This window comes from Falco naumanni, chromosome 1, assembly GCF_017639655.2.
Source record: "Falco naumanni isolate bFalNau1 chromosome 1, bFalNau1.pat, whole genome shotgun sequence".
In the NCBI taxonomy this organism is placed as follows: Eukaryota; Metazoa; Chordata; class Aves; order Falconiformes; family Falconidae; genus Falco; species Falco naumanni.
This window is the reverse complement of record NC_054054.1, coordinates 101,077,991-101,101,893: the sequence shown is the minus strand read 5'-3', so window position 1 is coordinate 101,101,893 and position 23,903 is coordinate 101,077,991. Positions and strand designations below refer to the sequence as shown.

The following is a 23,903-nucleotide window of genomic DNA, read 5'->3' as shown; positions in this document are numbered from 1 at the left end:
TGGGAGACACCCCTATGCCCTCCCCACCTTTCCCAGGAACAGAGCAGAAAGGCGATTCCCCACAGCCTGTGTCCATGGGTTCCTGCACGTTCTGGGGCTGCCCTGGGGCCAGCTGGGCGAGCCTCAGGGCCACTGGCCACAGCTTCAGCAGCTCTGGATGTGTCCAGCATCCCTGGGGTGCGCCCATGCAGAGGCTCAGGTGTCCTCCCAGTGCTCCTGTGCCAGGGAGAAGCTCCAGAGGCACCAGTGCAGGGGGTGGCTCAGCCTAGGAACAGACTTCGGTGTCCTAAACCAGCCAGGTGGGAGTCAAGGACAAATGTCCCAGCAAAACCCTGCTCCTGTTCCCTGCAAAACATCCAGCCATCAAAACTCAGTGTCTTGACAAAGACCCCATGGTCTTCCAGGTTCATGCACAGAGCAGGTAATCCCCGGAACCAGACCAGCACATCAGGGACAAATGGCCTGAGCAAACCCTGCTCAGCTTTATATGTTTCTATAGAAAAAATAAGATGCCTGGATTAAATATCCATGGGACCCTGACTGATTTCAGAGGATGAAAACGGCAAGAGGCCGTTTGCCAAGTAGATTGCTGTGGGCTATGAAATCAAGGAGCACCAGTGAACTGGGAGATGCCACATGCTGGAGGAGATGCTCAGAGATTTCTTGGGAGCCTGTCAGACACGGGCTGACCCGGGGCTTCCGGTGTGCAGGGCAGCGACACAGATGCAGGATGAGTCCAGGCTTTGGGGGCACAGTGGGGCTCCCCTCATAGTGCTGCACCACCTCCACCACGGATAAACGTGGGGTTGGTGAGTTCTAGCAGCAATTCCCAGCAGACCTCCCCCCTGCCTTCCGCTCTGCTGCCCTCAGCTCCGGGACGGGCGTGCGGTGTCCCCAGTGCCCCCCAGCGCCATGAGCCCTCCGTGTGCCCTGGCCCCACGTGCGGGCGCTGGGGCTGGCTGCGGGGGTGCGCAGGTCTCCCTGGGGAGCAGCCAGCTGTGGCAGGGAGGATGCCCAGGCTGGGAGATGCTGCGCTCAAGCTGCATCCTCCGCCCTCCCTTCGCAGGGGACGTGTCCCCCTGAGCCCCACGGACAAGGGCGGGCGGGGGCTCTGGCTGCGGCTGGCAGCGCCTCAGGGCACGCGGCGCCGCTTGTTCCTGCTGCTGCCGCCCGGGCAGCCCAGCCCAGCGCGGCACGGCACGGCATGGCCCGCGGTGCCCAGCGCCAGCCGGGTGCGCAGCCCCGCGGGCAGCACGATCGGGTGCGCCCCGGCCCCGCGCCGAGGAAGCGTTGACCGGGGGCCGCGGCCCCGCACTGCTCGGTTGGCCCCGACGGTGCCCCCGCACCGGCTCGGCGCGGGGAGTGGCGCCCCCTGGCGGCCGCGGCGGGACCTGCGGGGGTCGGACCCACCGCCCCCCCGGGCGGGACAGCCCGGCACCGTGCGGGTACCGACACTTTTCCCACTCCTTCGGGAGCGCAACCAGCACTGCGGAGCCCCGCGGGGACAGCACCCGGGTTGTGCCAGGCTCCTCCGAATCACCCAGCCCCCACCCTTTCCCCCCCCTTCACTTCCTCTCTTAAACGGCCCATAACAAGTCCTGTGCGACTCGCACATCCCAAACCGTGTCCCGTGCCCCCAAGCAGAAATCCCACCCCCCACCCACCCCCCGCAGGCGCCTCCGCACCAGGGCCCTGGGGCTGAGGCTGTGCCAGGAGTGGCCCCGACAGGGTCCTTTCCTCTGAGCCCCCAGTTTCAGTCCCCACCTCCCTTGTCCCTCTGTGCTCCCCCAGCCTTGCACCAGTGGGATCCACATGGACTGGTGGCTCCTGGGAGCAGACACAAGGCCAAACAGGAGAGATGGGGACCCCTCAGGCAGAGCAGGAGCCTGGCCAGCCCCCCACAGCGAGGGCCATGGGGGATCTTGCATGGTGCATGACGCTGGCCACGTTTCAAGGGATGCTCTGGCTGTGTCCCGCCTGCTGCTACACCGAGGTGTAGGCAGGAGGGCTTTGCCCAGCCTGGCACTGCGAATTCGGATTCATTGCCTCTTTGGCAGCCCAGCAGAGGCGTGACACAAGTACCACGGTCAGGAGAGAGCCAGACAGGCGCTAGGCAGGACTTGATGCCAGAGGAACAGTGATTACAGCTTCAGGAAGTTGGCATTTATGTCCAGGAAGGGAACACGGCAGGTGTCCATTGTACCAGCAGGGGTCTGTGTCAGGACAGCCAGCTCAGCCTGCCTGGAGGAGCTCCCAGTCCCACACACAGCTTCATCCCCTCTGTCCCTCCATCCCAGGGGACGGGAGACACACACGCAACACACAGACACACACACACAGCGCTGGCCACACTGATCAGCACTGACAGACGCACAGAAAGCACCAACAGCCTTGTCCTGTTCCCTTCCCTGGGGAACATATACATATATATATATATACACATACATATGCATAGGCGCAGTGTGGATCCCTCCAGCAGCTGGGCTGACACACCCCCCTCCGAGCCATGGTCTGACTCTAGTTGGTGCACCCCGCACACACACATGCACATGGGATGCAGAGCCCTCGCCCAGGGCAGGATGAGATGAGTTCAATAAGCAAGTCAGCCTGCACTGATCTCCAGGCACTGGGCACGGCCCCATGAGTGTACTGACCAGCACATGGTCACATGCAGCCCTGTCCCCTTGCCTGTCTGCTTTCCCATGCGTGTTCTTGAATCACCCAGATCCCCCCACTTTCCCCACCTTCACTTCCTATCTTAAACATCCCATAACAAGTCCTGTGCAAACCCCAAGTGCTCTTTTCCTGCAACCTGAAATGTCCCCCGTGCCCCCAGGCAGACCTACCATCTGCCCCCAGTGTAACCCCCCAAGCCCAGCCAGTGCCTGCACACCGGGGCCCTGGGGCCGAGGCTGTGCCGGGAGAGGCACAGACAGGGCATCCCTTCCCAGGTCCCTAATTTAGGTTTCCACCCCCCTTGTCCCTCTGTGCTGCCCAGGGCCTCACATGGGTTGGTGGCTCCTGGCAGGGCCCTGGCCAGGTGTTATTTGGGCTCCCCCTCCCACCAGTGTCTCTCCGAGCTCCTTTGCAGGTGGGCAGAGGAGCTTTAATACACATCCCACCATTCCCACCACATCCCACACAAGGGAAGAGTTCCCATCGCCAGGAACGGGACTTAATTTACTCAGGTGACAAGAAAACTATGCATTTCCAAAAGCAATGTCACTCCCTCTGCCATCGCCCCTATAAGCCCCCTCCAAGCCCAGGTTGGGAGCCCACCTTCTCCCTGCTCTATTGTCTTCACTGTGTCCTCCTCCAGGGGAGGCTGGGCAGACACAAGGAGTTGTCTCTCCTGCCACCAGCTCCCCCTGAACAGCACCGCTAACTCAGCCCCCGAGCCCACACCTGCACACACAAGCCACCCTCCCATCCAGGAGCCACAGCAGTGGGTGCAGACCAGCTGAAATCATGCCTGGTGCCAGCACCTTGGTGTTTTGGCCTCGGCACCTTCTCCAGCCACTCTCAGGATCCCCAGGGGCAACTCTTGGCACGGCACATGCTGCCATGCCCCTGCCACATGCTGCTGGTGGTTTCTCACTGGCCCACCGAGCCCGACACATCCAGGAGCCACCTCCTACCCTCCCCAGGCAGCTCTGCTCACCTGCCCCACGCAGACATGGGCCCCGATCACTCTGAGACAAGACCGGTGTTCTTCAGTGTGCTGCTGCCCGCTGGCTTCTGTGGAGAGCTGGGACCATCTGGGTCAATTGTTCCTGCAGGGGAAGGGGCCAGTTTTCCTCCCAGAGGGTTTGAAGCTCCTGCTCCCATCACAGAGACACATTAGCTTGAAAACCAGCTCCTCCCACACTAAGAAGGGAAACAGCATCTGGGTCCACCTTTGGGCCACCTCCATCTAGGTGCCTTTCAAGAGGTCTGATATCAAGGGACAACCATGGACACCTCAGCTGGGAGTGCAGGCGCAGGGTCTCACAGCATGGAGGGGTCTCGCTGGTGGAGCTTGTGCTGGGCACAGCTATACTGGCTACCTGGCACCAGCCAGCTGCTGCAGCGTTCGTCCTGTTTGTGCTGCACTTACTGCGGCTTGTTAGGGCAGGGGCTCACTTCACCCACAGCCCCACGCAGGGGGCACAGAAGACCTTGTTGCTGCAAATCACCCTAATTCCAGGGATGGTCTCACCTGTGGAGGGACAGGCAAAGCCACCAAAATACAGCAAGGAAAAGCCCATATTTGTTGTCCTCCCACATCGTGGCAGCTCAGCTCTCCACTGCCCACCATGAGGTTTCACCTCCCTGTTTCTGCCTCCATGTCCCCAAAAACCTCTTTGCCTCCTGCCAGGGAAGAGGCTGTTCCTTGGAGGCCCCACGTGCCCCACACTCTCCACACTCACCCTTCCCCAAGGCAGGTGAGGATGAAGCCTTCCAGACCCAGCTCTCCGTCCTTGCTTCTCACCAGAGCCAGGACACCACGCTCTGGCTGTCCCAGCTGAGACTGCGGATAGGTCTGGCAGTGCTTTTGTCCGTTTGTCACACGGGAGCACCCTTTCCCCTGCTAGAGCTAATGCTGAACAGGCCGTCCCGCCTGTGTCCTTGCGGCCCCATGGCTCAGCTCCCTCCACGTTGCCGTTGCTCAGCGTGCTGGGCAGATCTCCAGCATGAACATCAGGCTGCCAGAGCCGGGACCCCTGCTAGCAAGACAGGTCAGCACCTTCCTCCGTGCCAGCCATCAAGCAGGACCACCCTCATCTGAAGTACCCTTTTAGCTAGGTCCCATCAAACGGCTCCCACATAAACGTTTTCCTCCTCTCCCAAGCTCCACAGACTACCACGGAAGCCAGCATTCCCACTTCTCAAACTTCCTTGCCTGTTACATGACAGCCCTTCCCATTCCCGGTCCCAACAGAATCCCACCTCCAATGAGGACTGCAGGTCCCCTCTCCCTTCCAGCCCACCACCACCCACACACCCTCCCTCCAGTGCCAGGTGCCACCCACTGGTCTTGTACAGGGCACTGGGGGGGCTGCAGAAGCGCTGGTGTGTGGCAAGAAATGAGACAGCAGACACAGCAGCCTCCAACCCCAAGGACTGAGATGTGGCAGTGGGGAGACCAGCTCCTCAAGAGCCCGGGAGATGCAGGGACTAAGTGGAGGAGGCTCAGAGAGCCCTGCGTATGTGCTGCAAGCAACAGGAACTGCCAAAAAAAAAAAAAAAAAAAAAGTCAGAGACACACTTCACTTTAACAGCACCTGCGTCTGCAGCCATTGATGTATCTATGAGCTTTCAGGTGAGTCAGGCAGCTGACAGTAACTGAAAATGCAGCACAGAAACCAGAGGAGTCACACATGCTCCACTTGCGCATGAAAAACTACAAAGGTATTTTGAGTGGAGGCTGCAGGATGGCTGGTGAAGTCTGTGGCTGATCTAAGATTGATCCTGCTGTTCCTGAGGACTCGCCTCCATTGGGAGAGAGGGAACTGTGACTGCTGATGGAAGGAAGCGCTGAGACATGCACAACAAAGGGGTGCAGAATTAATCCTCGCCAGAAATGCAGGGAAAAGCAGCCCCTTGTCCCTGAGTGAGGCTGACAGCAGAAGAGCTCAGCCAGGCGCCACGCGACACGGGAGCAGGGGCTGCGAGGCTCAGCTTGGCTGTGGCTCAGAGACCACCTGAAGCCATTTGTGCATTTTGCAGCCACCGCTGCCACTTCAGGGACACTGTTCTCTTTGGAGGCATGGGACAGAGATCCTGGAGCAGCTGCAGAAGTAATATGTCAAGGAGTAGACTGGAAAGCTGTTCAGGGGGTGCAAAGACTGGAGCCACTAAGCACAGCAGTGCTGAGGGAGCCAGGGAGTCTTCCTCAGTGCCAAGAACAGAGGCCAAGTCTCATGGCACAGAGAGATGGGATCTCAGAGGCATGGCAGGGATGAGCTAATTAAGATGGGGCCGCTCTAACCCCCTCCCTGCACAGGGAACCTCACCCCCGCACCCTGCTGCTGGTGTGTGCCTGTGCCTATGCGGAGATGCTGGGGAGAGGAGGAGCAGTGCAGGGAAAGGCACATATGACCATAGTCACAAGCGGATCCAGCTGACAAGCTGTAGGTTCCCTCTCCCTGTGCTAGGGGAGCAGAGATGATGCCAAAAGCAATTACTCCAAACACTTGTCTCCATGCCAACAGTCATTAAAAGTTGCTTTTGAAAAGCTGACATTGCCTGCATTCTCACGTGCCCAAGTGACAGGAGGATGCTTTGCCATCGCTTTTCTGAGGACACGACTCCTGCCTCCATGCTGCCTGTGGGGCCAGAGCCCAGCTGAGCCCTGCAGGAGTGGGTGACGCCAGCAGACAAGGGAGATTACATTCGGAGGGAAGGGAAACTGCTGTGATCTGTAGAGGCTGAGGCAGGGCACCCAGAAAGGCTGTTATGCAAGGAAGGGAAGAGCTGTGCTCTGTGGATGAGGGGTTTCTCCCCAGGCTGCTGCTCCAGCCAGCCCAGGTTGGTAGGGCATGCTGCGTCCACGCCACCCAGCTGTTCTGCACACCTGGCACTGTCCTCAGGGTGCTTCTGCCCAGGGCAGGGTGCCCAGCTAGCCCCAGGGGGGTGGGGATGGCACCGGGGGGTGCAAGGGAACAGAGAGGCTGTGGGCTACTCGGGAGGGGCAAGGGGCATGGCTGGGTGCAAAGAGGGAGCAGGGTCAAAACTACACCCAGGGTTTAAACTACAGAAAGGAAGAAACACACAGATCTATACGCGTACAGAGGTCTGTGTGTGACATGCACAGAGAGAAGAAAAAGTCAAACTGGGAAAGGGAGGGGAAAAGATGAGAAGGGGAGGTGACCGACGGGTGACCTTGCCAGCACAACTGCATTGGAAAGTGTTGGACATTGCAAGCAGAGCGTTGAGAAGTAAGCTGGGCTCGGTGTTTCCAGCAGCAAGAAGAATGGCCATTCACTTGGGCTTACAGCTCATCTGATCTCAGGCTCCTGATGGCATCTCCAGAGCTGTAGGAGAGCACCACAGCACTCACGAGGAGACCAGCAGCAGAAAAAAAGATGTCACAGGCACTGGCAGCGTGGGACGGGAACCCCCCAAAGAAACAATAACCACCTGGCAGGAATCACACGCTCCCTCCTCCTCACGCCTCCAACAGCAGCCTGACAACAGGCTTTGCTCAGCTCATGCACAAGCTGCCACCATTGATTGCTCTGTACAAGAAAATTGGCTACAGAAAAAAAAAAAAAAAGATCCTGAAAAAAAACACCAAAAAAACCCCCACACCAAGATCTAGAAGGGACAATCGGTCAACTCCATCTTCATGTAAAGAACAGGTGAAAAAACATGTCTCAGGCTTTGATTACATCAAGGTGATGTTTGAAGGAAAGCAGTGGACTAGGTCTTGGTATCCAGCCTGACCTTTCTGGTTTTCTAAGATGAAGTCACAGGAGATCTACCTTTCCCACCCACCCACAGGGCCGATTCTCTCATTCTCAGATCTGCCAATCTTGAAACAACCCAAAATCGCACACCTCCAAGACAAGTTTATCTTTCACACATTACAGAAATCCTCACAGCTGTTTTGAAAGCGAGATTTTTATTTTTTTTTTCAAATATAAGAACTTGAGAATAAATTCTAGAGAAGTCTGATTCTATCAGTCCTTTCTGATTTCTTGTGTTACTCTAGAAAAGGATCTTGACAGCTGAGGGAAGTACCTCTGGCCTGCATGGCACTAGGGTTCACTTTAAAACCTGCTCGAACCAAAGCAGTGAGAGAAATTAAATCAAGCCAAAGCAATCATTTCCACGCAGGAAAAGGGGCACACAGATACTTATTCTTTGACTGATGCAATGAATTGCAGTTTTTCTCAGGTCAGCTGTACTCTGCCTTGCATCGAAATATTGACATTAGCTTTAGAGAACACAGGCTGCACCTGAAAGCACAATAAGCATAATAAAAAGGCAGCTGGGGGCAAAAGACAAAGCAGCCCGCTCCTGCTCCTTCGCCACCAGGACAGGGCCTGCAGGGAGATACTCCAGCCCAGAGGCTAAAACAAAATATATCGAGCCAACAAGCAGCCTCTAGTAGCTGTTTAATCATGACCACTTAAACCCTGTGGTGCAGATAAAATACGCCTCTCCTTCCCCACGCTGCATGCAGCAGCGAGGCAAATCTCTGCAGGACATGCACCTGCTGCAGCTCCTGCTCCCCGAGCCAGCCACCCTGCGCGTCCCCAGCACCTGCGGCTGCCCAGCCACGGCACGGCCCACCGCAGCCCACCACAGCCCACCGTGGCCCACCGCAGCCCACCACGGCCCACCCACCTCAGCCAGAAAGCCCTGTGTCCCTGGCCCATCACAAGCACTGAGGTGGGACCAAGGCAAAGGGGTGTTTGAGGCTTGCTGGCAAGGCTCTAGTTGGAAGTTATCACAGCCCGAATCTTCCTCAGCTGAGAGCAAACCCCATTCCTGCGCTCCAGCTTCTTCGGGGGAAAGCTGCTCCCCCAGAAACGTTAATGACTCATTTCTAGGTTTTCTTTTTCTGTTACATTTACACTGGAATTTCTAACGGCTGCTGATCAGCATCATGCAAGCCCTGCCAACTGCCCACAGCCTTTTAATCCACCAAGCCAACATTTCTGCAATTACCCTTTGTTTGCATAGTTTATTTAATGAGATGCCTGGAAAGCCCCTAGGGACTCTCAGCTGCCTCCTGCCCCCCTGCAGACCATATCACTGGTAAGGTTGCAGGATTCAGCCTCAGACAGATGCTCGCTGGGCTGGAAGTCCAGCTGGCAATCAAAAAAACATTACAGCTCCAGTCTGCCCTGAAGGAAGCAGCAGACAAAGCTCAAGAGAAACCAGCTACGCTGCTGCAGCTGATATAGCCAGAACTGGGGGGGCTGCTGGCTGTGCACCAGGAACAGCATGGACCTCCCAGACTCATCACTGCTAGCCCCACTGATCCCCACGAGACTCTGCAGTACTACCTAGCCTGCAGCCGCTGCGCACTCCTCTGCCCTCCAGGTTCCCTCCATCTTTGGGTCAAGGCATCCCACAGCCTGCCAGGCTCCCCTGTGCTATCAGCTGGTGCCCTCCCATGCCCAGCTCTTGTGTACCCACACCTGTCTTCCTCCACCTTCTCCTGTTGTGTTTCACTGCAGAGGCACCCTCCAGCGCAAACTGCAGGGACACTTCTGCACAGTGGAAGTCCCCATGGATCCAGTGAGGTCGCCAGCCTGCCCTTCTGCTTGCCCCCATGGGCCACCTGCCATGTCTTCTGCACACATACCTGGAGGATGCACGACCTCCATTCCAGCTGGCCAGGCTCCTTGGCAAACGCAGGGCACAAGCCTTGCATCAAATGCCATTTTTTATTAAAAGATCAGTGACATTTTCATACATGTATATGGAAATTTGCTGGTTTAATTTATAAAAGAGCATACTCAAAGAACATTTGCTGCAGGCTTTCTCCAAAACATCTTTTACGAGCACCATTTTCTTTTGTTGGGCCAAGGAGGCTGCAAGTAGAAAGGTGAAAAACTGCTAGCAATGTCTGTCTTTGGAAGAATTGCTTATTTGGTTATAATAATTTTATTTTTTTTTTTTAGATTTTGCTCTGTTAAGTTTCTGTCAGATTTTACGCTATTCAGAGTTATAACTAGAAAAATAGTATCATTACCTAAACCTTACTGCATCTCTGTGTAACCTTAACACTCAATGCACAACATCCTGCCATATAAATGTGCTGAGCAACAAGCACAAGTTGGGAACCTGATCTTCTAATCAGAAGAGTCCACTCTTTAACAGGATCTGCCTTTGGCATCACCTCAATCAGAAAGGTGTTTTGTTATTATAAAAAGAATATTCTCTTAACCTCATAACTCAGTCCTGAGAAGGGTTCCAGAGACACACAATTCAGGTATTAGCAATAAGAATAACAGAAACACCCAGCCAGAAACTAAGTATTGCTTAGATAGCACGCAATAAACATACTGGGCTGTGACGTGAATTATGATTAAACAAAAAAGAGGTAGCGAGCACTCCATACTCACTGAACGCTTTTCATCCTGGGCACCGAGTGGGTCAATCTCTGAAACGTGGCTGTATCATTACAGACCATGGTAGCGCACACACCTCGATTCTGCTACTCCAGAACTGGGCGCGTGCCTTCACAGCCATCACGTCAAACGCCACAGTGGAGACCTCACTCACGCACAGGACATATCAGCCAGCTCCAGACCCCAGACTCTGAGACACTGTGCTCTGCTTAACAGGCCACACTAGCTAAGACGTGCTGGCAGCCTCTTCCATCAAAAAGGCTAGGTAGCAGGCGAGGAAGGTGAGCAAAAATCCTTTTATAATTGAAATTGCCAAACACATTCAAGCCACCAGACAGATGTAGGAATGACAAAGGTCAAGGAGGTACAAACACGGGAGTTTGGGTTTCTCAGTGAAGACGGGGACAAGATCAAAATGGCAAGAAGGGAGTGGGGAAGACAATGGAGCACCAGGGAAGAGGGGGTGTTCTAACAATCACACACATGGCTGCAACCATGAGTCTCACGTTCCCTGCAGAGCAGGAACATGCAGAACTAAAGAAAGAAGACTAATTCCTAGTTCATGTTCTGCCTGTGAATTCAAACTTTATGGACACATTCACACCTGCATGATCTCAGCTTGAGATTTTTCTTCCTATCCCCTGTGTTGGGAACAGGGGAGAACACCATATACAAGTGTGACTCATGCACAAATCAACACAGCACTGCCAGTCTGCAGGTAGCCTCACTCCTGTGAACCTGAGACAAGAAGAAAAATAGCCCCCCCCCCAAAAAAAATAGTCTGAGAGAACATCAGGAGAAGAAACTGGGTAAAAACTGGGTACATACACGCTTCCCCAGGAAGCCATGCAGCAGCATACTGCAATCAGAGGCGGAACAATGAACCATAACTCAAATGAACAGCTTGAACAGTTCAAAGTTCAGCTGCTGTGCAAATGATATAATCTGCTCTCACTGCCTGCAAACTGTCTGGCCTCAGCCAAAGTTCTGTTATGAACTAAGAGGAATGCGTGTTTTCAGTTGTATTCTTGAACAAAGAATGCTCCTGCTCATCACTGCAGAGCCAGAAGTGTTATGGGCACATACAAGGAAATACAGAATGTAACCTTTTTCTTCAGTTCTCAACCTGTCAGATGTCACTCCTTTGCTTTGATTTCATCTATTACACCTGGCCAAGAGCTCCCTCTCTAGAAACTAATCAATCTTAAGGCACAGGTGGACAGATTAATTTTGCTATTGACTGACCTATAGCTACAAACGCGGACAACACTTTATCAGTAGTTCTTGAGAAGTTAACTGCTCATTTCATTAAATTTCAGACAGCATTCATGCCTTGACCTTCAACATTACTGTCTTCTTTAAGAAGAAAACTAAATCTAAGTCATGTAGACTTGAAATTTTTCTAATTGTGTACTATTCAATTCCTGAAAAGGTGTTAAAAGGGTTCACAGGTCCCATGTCAGTACTTTAGTCTACTCAACAGAAATGTGAACAATTGGCTGCATTTTTAGGGCCTAGTAAAAAAATGCCTTGAAAAAAGAGAGTTCCTTCCACAGATACCTGTGGAAATGCAAAGATTCTGGGTTTGGATGGTTACAGACTCCTTCCCCCATCCAGGGAAAACAGCAAAGGGCAGGCTTCAAAAGCTTCCAGGCACCAGCACTGTGACTCCTGCTGAACAACGGGAGCTTGTGTTGGAGAGAAGATGCTAACCACAGGCAGTGGTTGATCATGGTTCCTGCAGCTGGCGCACAGTGGAGGCAGAGGTGCTGATGAGGTCTTGAGGAAGGCTCTCGCGGGCTTCCCGCATCCGGCGCCGTGCCCTCTGGAAAGCCTCTACAACACAGCAGGTGTCAGCAAGTCAGAAAGCATCAGACAGCCTCAGGGACAGGGAAGGATGAGTCTTTCCAGGGAACATGGTCTCTCCTGGCACAGGAGCCTCGCTTCCTGTTACTAAGTTCCACCAAAGCAGCACCTGGCCCTTGCTGCCCTCTTCACTTATTTCTGGCACTGTCTTTACTCTGTGTGTAACAGAATCACACAGAGCCTGTGCATCAGTACCACAAGCTATGCTCAGTGCCAGGCAAGACTGGGCAGCCCAGCCTAGGCTTTGTCCTCACGGAGTGGTTATCCCTCCTGCCTGCTGACAGCTGATGTCTCCTGAAGCTTCCAGCTCAGATCAGAACATTTAACCTCTGCTATAGCCTCACAGAGCTCGAGGTGGGGGGAGGCAATTATCCCCATAGCAATGGATTCTCCTGAAATATCCTGCCCACTCTGTAAAAAGGGGGCAAAAGCGAGCCAAAGACTCGCAAGGGAGAACAACACTGAAAGCCCTACCCAAAACATTGTAGACAGAGCTCTGCTGGCTGAAGCCTCCAAGCCGGTCCAATACACTCTGCATGCGCTGCCTCAGGGCACTGTTTTCCAGAAACGCTCTGCACAGAAGTACAGCAAGAGGTCAGGGCTGCCAAAACACAGCACACAAGATGGAGCTCGTACTTGCTTTGATGCACTTACTTAGACTGCTGCAGGCAGTAAAGCCGGAATGTGACGCTCCCAGTTGTCTCTGTGCGAAAACCAAAGCGGCTCAGATGCTCTCCCTGCAAAGACAGCACAAGATAGAGTACGCACAGCCCGCTGCAGCAGGCTGACCCTATGAAAATGAGCATGCCCCACCAGGAGTATGTGCTCCTGCAGACAGAATCTCTCCCTTCCCCACAGCACACAAAAAGTGGGCTTAGAAAGAGGCAGACAGTTCCTGGCTGTGCTGAGGGTAAGACCTAAACACCAGCAAGCTCACAGTGCAGTGCTGGAGGAAGGTTTCAACAACTGCATCACAGCTCGCTCCCACAGAAAGCTGGTGCTAAGATCAACTTGCTTATTACCCCAGCAAGCACCTCTGCAGTTTTCTTAAGAATGTAAAATTTCTGCCTGTCTCACACCCATCAACTTCCTTCTTTGGGAAGCTGTTCCAGACACAGTACAGCCCAGATACCTTAGAAAAACACAGGAAAAAGTCTATCGCTAGTAACAAATGCTGACCTGACAGACACTTTACGGACAGGGCCAGCACAGGCAGTGGTAAGTCAAGGCTTTGGTCCATGTTCCCTCAATTCTCTAAGCTGCACACACCCCAGAAGGTAGAGAGCTCTGTCTCAGCGTTTGCCTGTTCCTCTGTTCATGAACACAAGTCTCACAAAGGAAACATTTCTTTAGCCTGACGGGACAACCAGCTCATCCTTAGTCAAATCTGGTCCAGGCTGTCCACAGACATCTGAAGCCGAGAGCATAATCTAGAATCTCCCATCAAAAGCAATGCCCTGCAGCCAAGCCCACCTTGAAGGTCGATGGTATCCTGACGTAGGTGATGTCCTCCAGCTCAGGAGATCCACCAATGAAAAATCTCCTCATCTCAGCAACTATCCCCAGCTCCACAGGGCGCCAGGTAGGGATGGTGAGCATGTGGAGACCTGACCCAGGACAACGGGAGAGCTTAGCAGCTATAACCAACAATCTGTTCCAAGCCACAGTGGACAGCATGGTAGATGGATACCTGCTGACCCAAACCACAGCAGGCTGGAAATGGAAACACTGCACGGTACCTCTGTAATGTTTTCCCAATAAGTCAGCCCCACACAGTCACACAGCCAGTGCTGAGAGCACCCCCTGCCCATGAAGGCCATCTCCTTACTACACGTGGGTGTCAGAATATTTGTGGCCCCCAGATTCCATGTAGGACAGAGAGGGCTACTTCTATTACAAAGATAGATATGCAGCATCACCTCAGAGCATTATCACACAAGATTTTGTGACAGAAGCACCTAAGGAACAAGGACAGCAACATGTGATGCATCTCAACAAGAAGGCAGAATGGTGCAGGACGCATCAAATCCTTCTTTGCTGCCCCCCAACAGCTAACTATGCCCTCCAGCACGCAAAGGCAAAGCCTTCCCAGGACCAGCTGAATCCATTGCCAAGAGAACCACTCAACTCATTCTCCCAGACAATCAACATAATGCCCCAAGTATGTTTTACCTGGGGATGGTGGTAGCACCAAAGAACCATATCCTTCAACGCGGTACCTCTGCCAGAAATCCAGGGACAGGACCTCAAAGTAGAGAACAGGCCACTGAGGGAGACTCTCTGCAAGGAAGGGGAGCAGATCACAGCTTTGTGAGGGAGGCTATCGTAGAGGGAAAAAAATGCTAAATGCCCAACTCCACTAGTAGGAAGTCCTTTCTGTATTTTTTCTACAAAGACTAACCTAGATGTACAGGTGATTGTTTTCACCTGTAAAAGCTGAACCCTCAGATTTGAGGATAAAAACAGAATTATTGATAAGATGTTTAAAATTTGGAAAAATTCATTGTTTTGAGATCAAGTCCAAACTGGTTCCTCAATTATCTCTGAGCAGACAAGACAATCTTTTGTGAATGATCTAATGCCAAACAAGGCAATCTCTTTTTTATCTCTGACCTTTCCCACCCTTATTGGGGGATAATTAACTTGGATTCTCCTACAGATCTCCAAGCATTTCTTTTTTCCATGGTGAAACAAACTCACTGCATTTATTCCAGGCTGAAAATTCATTAGTGTTGGTTGAATACTCAAATCCAATGCGTACATTGGATTCAAGAGGCAAGGCATGCTGCAGAGCTGTCCCTAGCAATTGCAATCCAAAGAGCAACAGGGCTGGTGAGGAAGCAGCAGTAGTGTAGTGAAGCAGCAGGAATAGGCAGCAGAGAAGCTCAGCTTATAACAGAGCTGGAAGTTTCAAAGTGACATAAACTATAAAAAGATTATGCAGGTCACTGAGTGTGTCTACAAACACAAGACTTAGCAGAGAGCTTTAGTTGTGTACAAAAAAGATGCGCATTGCTGCTGCAGCATCCCAGGGCTCTGTGCAATATGCTAGGCATGGCAACACAGACCAGCATGCCATGCATTTTGAGACAGCCAAGCTAAGATCCAAGCAGTTTTGCAACCGGATAAAGCTGACTACAGTCTGGAAGCAAGGTAAGATCAATGAATCCATACAAATGCTAACACGCTGCCAGGCAGGGCAAATATAGTATGTGTCCAGAGGCTGTGTGGTGACAGGGTGATCATTTGCTGAACAAGAACATTTCCCTTTGTTTAAATCTGTCCTTTCATCTTGGTGAGGGGCCAACAACATGCCAGACAGCATGATGCCTGCTGACACCACAATCAAAAGACTTGAGAGTTTCACATTTCAGAGCAACAAGGAAATGCACCTTCCAATTCGTCTTCTTGGGTGAAAAACATCTCCAAAGTGAAGGGGTAGCAGAAGTATGCCACATTATCCTAGAAAAGGAACAGGATAGAGATCAGATTCCTGGACAAGACAATTCATCACTAGCACTGCAGGGGGCACAGAGAGCAGGGAGAAAAGAACTAATGGTGGAAAAGAGGTAATGATGCCTAAGCAAGACCAATCACATCACATTAACAAACATCTGACTGCAGGATGGACCTGCACACATTCTCAAGTGCCATGTTGATGGAACAGGCTGTTAAAAACAATGAAAAAGGGGAAAGAGTAACACAACTCAAATGACAATTCAGCCAGCTGCATAACTACTACACTGCCACCATCTTTACAGGAGCCAAGCAAAATACTTCAAGCAATGGTATTACTGAAATGTTGTATGATAATTATTTCTGTAATATGCAAACTATCTATCTCACATAAAACACATTAAAAAGCTGATAAAATTCAAATTTTGTATGAGAAGAGCTGGAGACAGCAATAGAACTAACTTCCCAGATAGGAGGAGGGGTTCATTTTCAGAAATAAATTTAGAGACTGTGTGCATTCCTGCCCCAGGCAAGCCAGAACAATGCTTCATTAACTCTGAGCATTTGAGAACACAAAAATCAAAGCTCCAAAGACAATCAATCAGCCAGAAGGAAGAAAAAAAGTAAGGTTCCAGAAACTGCTTTGAAATAGTTTCATTTGGTCTAGTTTTGTTTGGATACAGTGGCACCCTGGAATGAGAAGAATCCCAAACATGCTCCACCCTTGAAAGGAGCTCTCAAGTCAGGACCTTTGCTGAATAGATGTATAGCTTGTTATATATGTTCCACTTCAGAAAATGTCTGTTCAAACTGTTCTGCAGGTCTGAAAGCATCCTTACCCAGCCCACTGTCTTGGTGGTACAGGTCTGAGTGACTCCTGATAGCTGCTGGACCATGGGGCTCGACCACCCTGGGAGAAGAGGAGAACGTGAGCACAGTAGTGAATGCTCTGGGTGAGAGGCTTTGAGGACTCACAAACCAAAGCAGCTCAAAGAAGAACATCAGTCCCAGGTGACTGGGAAAACACATAACATCACCCACTCTGAATTTCCCTAGGTGTGTCCCACCCTATCTTGTTCCAGGCAATGGCTGCTCCCCAGAACACCCCAAACTGTCAATGAAAAGCACCAAATCCACCTGAAGAGAAAAGCAGAACTTTATCTAAATGTACTGAGTAGCAAGTGTGGTAGCTCTTTGGACAAATACCAGGGTACAACCAGAGAGGGGAGCCAGAGCCATAGCTTCAAGGAACCTAAATACGAAGTAGGATGTGTATGTTAGTGCTGGGAACCTTATTTATCAGTTGATACTTAACATGTTAGTGTCAGCACAAAATGTGAGAACATGGTGGCGAGCACTGAAATCAGACAAGGTCACTACTGAGATGGAGAAGACAGGAAGGCTATTGTCCACAGTATAAGGAATGAACTTTGGGTAGACCGCTGGACACGATCACCACTGGTTGAGAAACCAATGGACCTCTATGTCCTGGCCTGATTTGGAGAGAGAAGAGGGGAAGATGCCACTTTCCCCCAGACTTAAGTTTAGTTCACACAACTGAGTTCTGCAATTTTTGCTCTGAAGACCTCTGTCTAGATACCAGCCCCAGCATTCACTTTTTCTGACTCAACAGAGCTGATATGCTGGACCAGCCAAAGTAAGCTTCACTCCTTAAACTGCTGTGATATGGCTGGAAACTGAATACTTACGGTTAGGCAGCTCCACGAAGAAATGAACATAGAGGTTGTCATACTCATAGCCTTGAGCTGAAACTGAGAAGAGAGAATGAACTTCAGCTCCTTGCTTCTACAAAACTCCTCCAGTACTCACTGTAGACTTTTGGAAGAGACAGTACCAATAACCTCAGGGACAACCAGCTACTGATGAAAGCTGGGAAAAGCCAGAGTCTTCAAAGTAACAGAACACAACCTTCAAAGATTCCTCCTCTAGACCAGTCCTGTCCCCACATCACTAACCAGATTAGGGAGGTCACACATTTAAAGATTATAGCAAAGAAAGCAATTATTAACTTCCCAGTCTGCTCTCCTTTTTTTGGATCTGTATGTCGTCCCAGAACAGCTGCAGCATTTGTAACGTCCAACCTGTAAATGCTACTCAAGGAGTCAGTCCACAAAAACAGGGGAGCAGTAGGAAGTAAAGGATTCTAGTGAGAGAATCACCTACTGTGGGCCTGCCTGCAATCCAAGAATCCTTGGCCCCTTCACAGCCTCAGCCATCCCAGCAGACCCAGATCTGCCCCTATAGTTAGTGTTTATAGTAAGAACTCACCTATTTCTCCATTCACAAAAAGCCGCAGTGTACCAGGAAGAGTCTGTAAGAATGAGCACATAAACAAGATAAATAGCTCAATGACCACTGGTGGAACCTAATGCAATCCCCTCCCAACAGGGTCTCACACAGGTATTTCACAGACACTTGTACTTGAACGATTCACTCTACTATCCAGGCAGGAGTCATGACATCTCACATCACTTTCCAGAAGTGAACAGTCCCTCTGGACAGAGATTCTCTACAAAAACCAAATTCCCAGACTGCAGAACTTTACTCTTCTGTAAATCGGTCTCTTACAGACTTCAAGATGGATATAAAATGTAGTGAGAAGTCACTTGCAGAAGCCATAGTCCTGTTTCTCCTGTAGTATTCCTGCACTTGCCCAAGGTGGGAGGAAGCACAGGACAAGCTGAGACACTATATCAAAGTACAAGAAAGTACAACAACTTTCACACTTTGGCAAACAAGATTTGAGCAAAGAAGATTGCACTCTGGGTAATTCAGTGAGAGGGGAATCTGTACATGAGTTTGGGGCTGGGAGGGTCTGTTTACTTGAACAAAGTGGCACATAGATGTGTTTGACATTCAAGAAGTTAACAGCTATCCCAAAAGATATAAACCCACCTTTCTTCTTAAAGTATTATATACAAAGGCCTTCAGACAATGTATAAAGTCTCACAGAGGCTGCAGTGTTCAGCACCCTCTGCTGCTGGTCTGACAGACACAGGATGGATCTCTGCAAGCCCCATATCCATTGCAGCCTGTCCTTTTTGACACAATTTTCTGCTGAAAGCCACAAGGTAAAAGGTGCCAACATAACCCCAGAATGAAACAGTCTTTGGAGACTGTGGTACAAACGGCAGCCGTGCTAACCAGGTCAACAGCCTCCAAAGGCAGCAGGGCTCCAGTCCCTGCTGAGTGCTGCTGCACTCACCGTTTCAAATTCTGAGCCTACGAGACCACTGAGGTATTCCTTGTGCCGACTGTACAGCTGAAAACACAGAACAAGCAGATTAGAAAAAGTGCATTTTTGATAATATATGTTTTGATTTATTGCAAAAATTGTAATGGATGTAACTTTAAATCCATTTAAACTCTTGACAGGCTTAGCACACAGATTTTTTTCATTGCTATAGCTGATATAGCGAATATAAGAATCTAATAGAACAAAGATGTATAACTGCTAACACTGCATGGAACTTCATCTTCAAAGATGACCTCATCAAAGATCAATTTAAGGGAAAAAGAAACTCTGAGGAGTCAGATCTTAAATGACATGTTAAAAACACAGGCATAAACTACTCCAATGAAATCAACAGATGGGAGATCAGTGTAGTGAATCATTATTTCCTTATTGACCGTTAAATCAATAAGAAAACATATAAATGAAAAACTAAAACATTAAAGTAGCTTTATAAGCTGCCACAGCCAAAAAGGCAATTCAGAAAGATCAAGACATAAAATGAGATCCAAATATCCTGGGACATTACAGGTAACAAAAAATCATTCAGGAAGTATATAGCCAGCATCGGGAAGACCAAGGAAGGGCGTTTGCCCACTGCTCAAAAGGGAAGGAGAACCATTGGCTGGTGACACTAGTAAGGCATGAATGTAGGTGGTTTCTTGCATCAGTTTTCACTACATAGATCGCTGCAGTCAAAGACCAACACAACTAATACTGGACAAAGCCTCTACCTGGAGTAAGGAATGAAGCGGTCAGGCATTATTTGTTGAAGATCCCAAATTGCTGGGCATGATGAGACTGACTGCCAGCAACATCCATTTTGCCAACTTTAGGTGTCTACAGCACTACCAACTACATCTGCATGACAGTCTGAGCTCCTTCTGCCAATTCAGGAGAACTAGTCAGTATGAGCAGTGGAGGCTGGTCCTTACATCTCTGAACACACGCTGCTCACGTTCTTCTTCCTCTGGTTGCACCTGGACAGACGCATTCTCAATGGTGTATTTCCACACCTCTCGCTTCTCTCCATCCAGCTCAATCCTGTAAAGCCCCAAAACACATGGGAAAAACTCCCCCATTACACAGAGAATAGGCACAGGCACCAACAGCAGTCCCCCCTCCACCAGGCCCATGCAGTAAATATAAGGCCACCAATGGCCCTCTCCTCGCTCCCAAGTGCCTGCCAGCATCGATGACTCAAAAAGGGAGACTCGTGTCCAGCATATGCATAACCTGTATCCCTAGGGCAGGGGTCCTCAAACTTTTTAAACAGGGGGCCGGTGCGCGAATGAAGGGGCAGGGAGTCATCTGCGGCTGCTTAGTTTCCTCCTCAACCCCTGGGGGGGGTGGGGTGTGTGTCTGTAAATACCGGGGTCCGGATTGAGGACCCTGGGGGGCCATATCCGGCCCGTGGGCCATAGTTTGAGGACCACTGCCCTAGGGACTTGCACCAACACCCCACACATCACACACAGAGTGACACCAAGCACAAGCACAAAATGATCTTGCCTTAGAAATCTCCGGAATAAAAGTGAAAAACAACCCTCAATTTAAAGTACTGATCCACACGCCTAAAGGGTGACCAGGAGACAGCCATTTCAGCCCTCTGTATCAGTCCCATGAGAGCTACCAGCCCTGTTCCACTCACCGGTAGGGCCCTTTGGTGCCACTAAAGTCAGGCTTCACTGTGATCACCCCGTTGCCATCTACCTTGATCGTGCAAAGAACATGTTCATACTCCTTGCGACCAAGCCTAATGGAAGACATCAAGAAGCACAGTTTAAATAGAGAATACGGACACTCTCTTTACCAGCTGAGCTGGTAAAGGCACATCGGGGTACAGAAGGGAACAAACACACTCATACTCTCCTACATTAGTTTAAGAAGTCTTCTGGAGAGATACACTCAGTTACCTCCCAGCTGAGAAAAAAAGGCAGAGAGAAATGGCAGCCCAAGTTACTGAGCCTTTGACATTCTCTCCCCTTAACTCATGAAAGAAACAGGAGATTTGAGTAAGGAGGGAAGATGGGTTTCCTTCTGGGAAATTAAGATCACTTCAGGATTTTACTTACTTCCCATAAGGTCCCAAGTCCCCCATGATGTACATAGTCTGGACAGGAGTGTTAATCACATGATTGTTCTTTATAAATTCTTCTGAGGGTTCCCAGATGATGATTTTCGGCTTCAGAGAACTTGCTTCTCTGTCAACAACAGAACAGCACAAGTCACAGCCCAGCACATGCAGCACAAAATTCCCCATGAGGAGGAGTCAAACTGCTGGATTCCAAGTGCGACACAGCTCAAGCCACCAAATTCCACAGACGAGGCTGCTCTGCAGCTGGGGCACCAGCACCAGGAAACCTCCACTAGCAAGCCCCAAGTCCCAGTTTGCACTCACATTGGCCTGCGGTCTTGTCTTCTCTTCCTCACATTGGCCATCCGCTCTGCCAGATATGATGGGACCTCACGATCCGAGTCAGTTACTTTCTGGCAGTGCTGGAAGACAGAAACACACAGGAACTAGTTTAATTATAACAGGACATCTTTCCCAAACACAGCTCCCCTCTTGAAGGACAGAACAGATAAGTACACAGCCACATGCAAAGACAAACTGCTAAAAGACTGTAGTGTAGATTTCATTCACTGTTCTTGTGGCAAAGTACAGTTAACCTCCACACGGCAGGTTACCTACCCAGCAATGCTACAAAGCCAACTCCCTCCAAGCTGCCCCTGACCATCATTCTAAAACAGGGAGACCTCATCCCAGGTCTGGGGCACCAGGTAAAGCTGCTTTGCAGATGCAGTATGTTCTCCTGTATACAGGATATCTGCCCTGCTTCTGCATGGCCAAGAACTGATAAAGGTTCCCTCCGCGGCAGGCCTGCCTGGTGGTTTTGACAGACACTGCTGTACAGATTTTCTGTAACTAGGAGCTGGTACCTCCTCTAGGTTAGTGAATCGATCATGATCCGTGTAGGTGAAGATCCGGTAGTTCTTGCGACCGCCAGCCTTCTCCAGTTTCAGGATCTCCTGGTGGTACTGCCGGTCCAGGGGAGTCTGGCAGGCTGACTCGTTTCGGTACAGATCCACCTCAAACTGAGAGCACCCCAGGGAAAGCAAAAAGTCTGCCCTTCACCCCCGTCCTCAGAGCCACAAACACTTTGCAGCTGAGATTGCCAAAGCCACCGCAGCGAGAGACAAGATCCTTGAGGGATCCCAGCAAACAACGCGAGCTCCACAGCGGCTCCGACGCTGCTCAGGCAGGCGGCCACCAGCACCCACCAGCAGCCACCTGGGCCCACCCCGAGGGGTGCACCCCAAGGGCCCGCACCCTAAGGGCCCCCACCCCGAGGGCGCACACCGAGGGCACCCACCCCAAGGGGGCTCACCCCGAGGCCCCCCCCCCCGAGGCAGGAGGCCCTGCCGGGAAGGACGGCAGGGGGAGGCCGCCGGGCCCCACAGCGGGGAGACCCCCGAGCCGCAGGCGGCCGCCGCCCGCCCACCTGGCTGAAGAGCTTCTCCTGCCACCCCACCTCGGCCTCCTCCTCCTCCTCCTCCGGGGGCCGCCGGGCACCTGCGGGAGAGACCGCCCGGTCACGGCCGGTGGCGCAGCGCCGCCCGCCCGCCCCGGGTGCCGCACGTACCGGTACTGGCGCGCTCGGCCGGCCGCAGGAGCTCGGGGCCGGACAGCGGCGGCGGGGCCTGCGGCAGGAGCGGCCCGGCCGCCGTCACCCGCTGGATACGGACCCTGCAGGGGAGGAGAGAGGCAGCGTCACGGCGGGCCGGGGCCGGGGGGCCGGGGCCGAGAGGGCCGGAGGGCCGCTCACCGGAGGCGCAGGTTGCGTACGGGGTCGCGGGAGCGGTAGATGGCGGCGCCGGCATCCGCGCTGCGCAGAGGCTCCGCCATGGCCGCGGCGGGGCCCGTCACCGTGGAGACGCGGCGCAAGTCACAGCGCCCCCCCGCGGCCGGCGCGGCCCGTCCCGGCCCCCGGGCCATGGCGGGCCCGGCTCGGGGCGCGGTGCCCGTTTGCCTCCGATCCCTGCTGCGGCAGCACCGGCCGGGCAGCTTCCGCGGCGCGGAGGCCCCTGGGCTCCACGGGAGGCGGCTCCCCCGTCCCTCCGTGCCAGAGCCCGATGCTCCGGTGTGAGGGGAGGCCTCCACCTCCCCCCGAGGGACCCCCTGTGGAAGGCCCCCGTCCTGCCCGCCCCGTGGCGATGCTGAGGGCAGGATCCGCGGCCAAAACCTACCGGGAGCTGAGGGCGAGCTTGTCCCTTCCTCTGGTTTGTTCCCTGCCCCGTTGCTCATCTCCCCCGACATTTGCCTGTGGGGCTGCCAGGGAGGGGACACCCTCACAGAGGCCACCGCCACCCTCACGCCAAGGCCCCGCCACCCTCACGCGAAGGCCCTGCCACCCTCATGCCAAGGCCCCGCCACCCTCACGCCAAGGCCCCGCCACCCTCACGCCAAGGCCCCGCCACCGCCACCCTCACACTAAGGCCCCGCTCTGGGGCAGCGGCGGGCCTGCCCCTTCACCGGTGGGCCATGGTGGCAGCCACCACCACGGCACCTCAGCAGCCATTTTGCTGACAACCGCCTGGTGCCACCCGTCCTCCGGCTCTTCCCTGCTGTGCTTCCACCGGTGAGAGGCCTTGGGAAGATGTTCTGGAGATCCACATGCACTGTGTGAGGCAACCTCTCTGCTGGAAGAGGAGAGGTGTCCTGGGAGCCTGCGTTCTTCCTGCTTGTGCACCACCTCCCCCACCAGCACCTTGGCTTCTCTGGTCGGGTGCCATGGTATAGACACCAACTATATATACATTTATGTCAGCTGTCAAGGGAAGGCTGCTGGCTTACCAAAAGGCCTCAGTCTTTTGATCTGTTCAGGATTACGTTGAAAGACTTTTGCTCTATAAGGGACAAGATGTCTAAACTCCCAAACTGCCAAACTCTGATTTAATGCTTAGCTATGTCTTAAACAAATCTACGCACAAAGTTTCAGCCAAGCTGACTCTCTAAAGCTGTTAGAAGTGACAAATGAAGGGACTGCTAGTCCAGAGAGTCAGCCTTGGGAAGGACGGGAAACAAAGAATGGATGGGGAAAAGAACACTGTTAAGTTATGCAGAAAGAAGCCTCCAAGTGAGGAAGTTCTGGCCACAAGAGGAGACAAGCCAAAAAAGTGCTGCATCCACGGGAAGTTGGTTGAAAACAGGACAAAAGTAATTGTGGCAGTGGGAGATCGCAACCTCCAATTCA

At 52.3% G+C, this 23,903-nt stretch overlaps 1 protein-coding gene across 2 annotated transcripts; it reads right to left on the bottom strand.

Annotated features, from left to right (window-relative positions):
- Window positions 1-9,417: 9,417 nt before the first annotated feature.
- On the bottom strand, window positions 9,418-22,572 carry MKS1 (MKS transition zone complex subunit 1). 2 transcript variants are annotated; one of them, XM_040613087.1, is made up of 18 exons: window positions 22,476-22,572; window positions 22,293-22,396; window positions 22,152-22,222; window positions 21,589-21,744; window positions 21,047-21,144; window positions 20,721-20,849; window positions 20,297-20,401; window positions 19,581-19,689; window positions 18,619-18,675; window positions 17,682-17,724; window positions 17,102-17,164; window positions 16,232-16,302; window positions 15,329-15,398; window positions 14,109-14,216; window positions 13,410-13,543; window positions 12,591-12,673; window positions 12,411-12,508; window positions 9,418-11,906 (listed from the first exon to the last, which is right to left on the bottom strand). In XM_040613087.1, the coding sequence occupies exons 1-18, from the start codon at window positions 22,553-22,555 to the stop codon at window positions 11,800-11,802; spliced, it is 1,686 nt and encodes a 561-aa protein (XP_040469021.1). In that variant the 5' UTR covers window positions 22,556-22,572; the 3' UTR covers window positions 9,418-11,799. The 2 variants fall into 2 exon arrangements, with proteins under 2 accessions (XP_040469021.1, XP_040469011.1); XM_040613077.1 differs by having other exon boundaries at window positions 22,293-22,571.
- Between the last annotated feature and the right edge of the window lie 1,331 nt (window positions 22,573-23,903).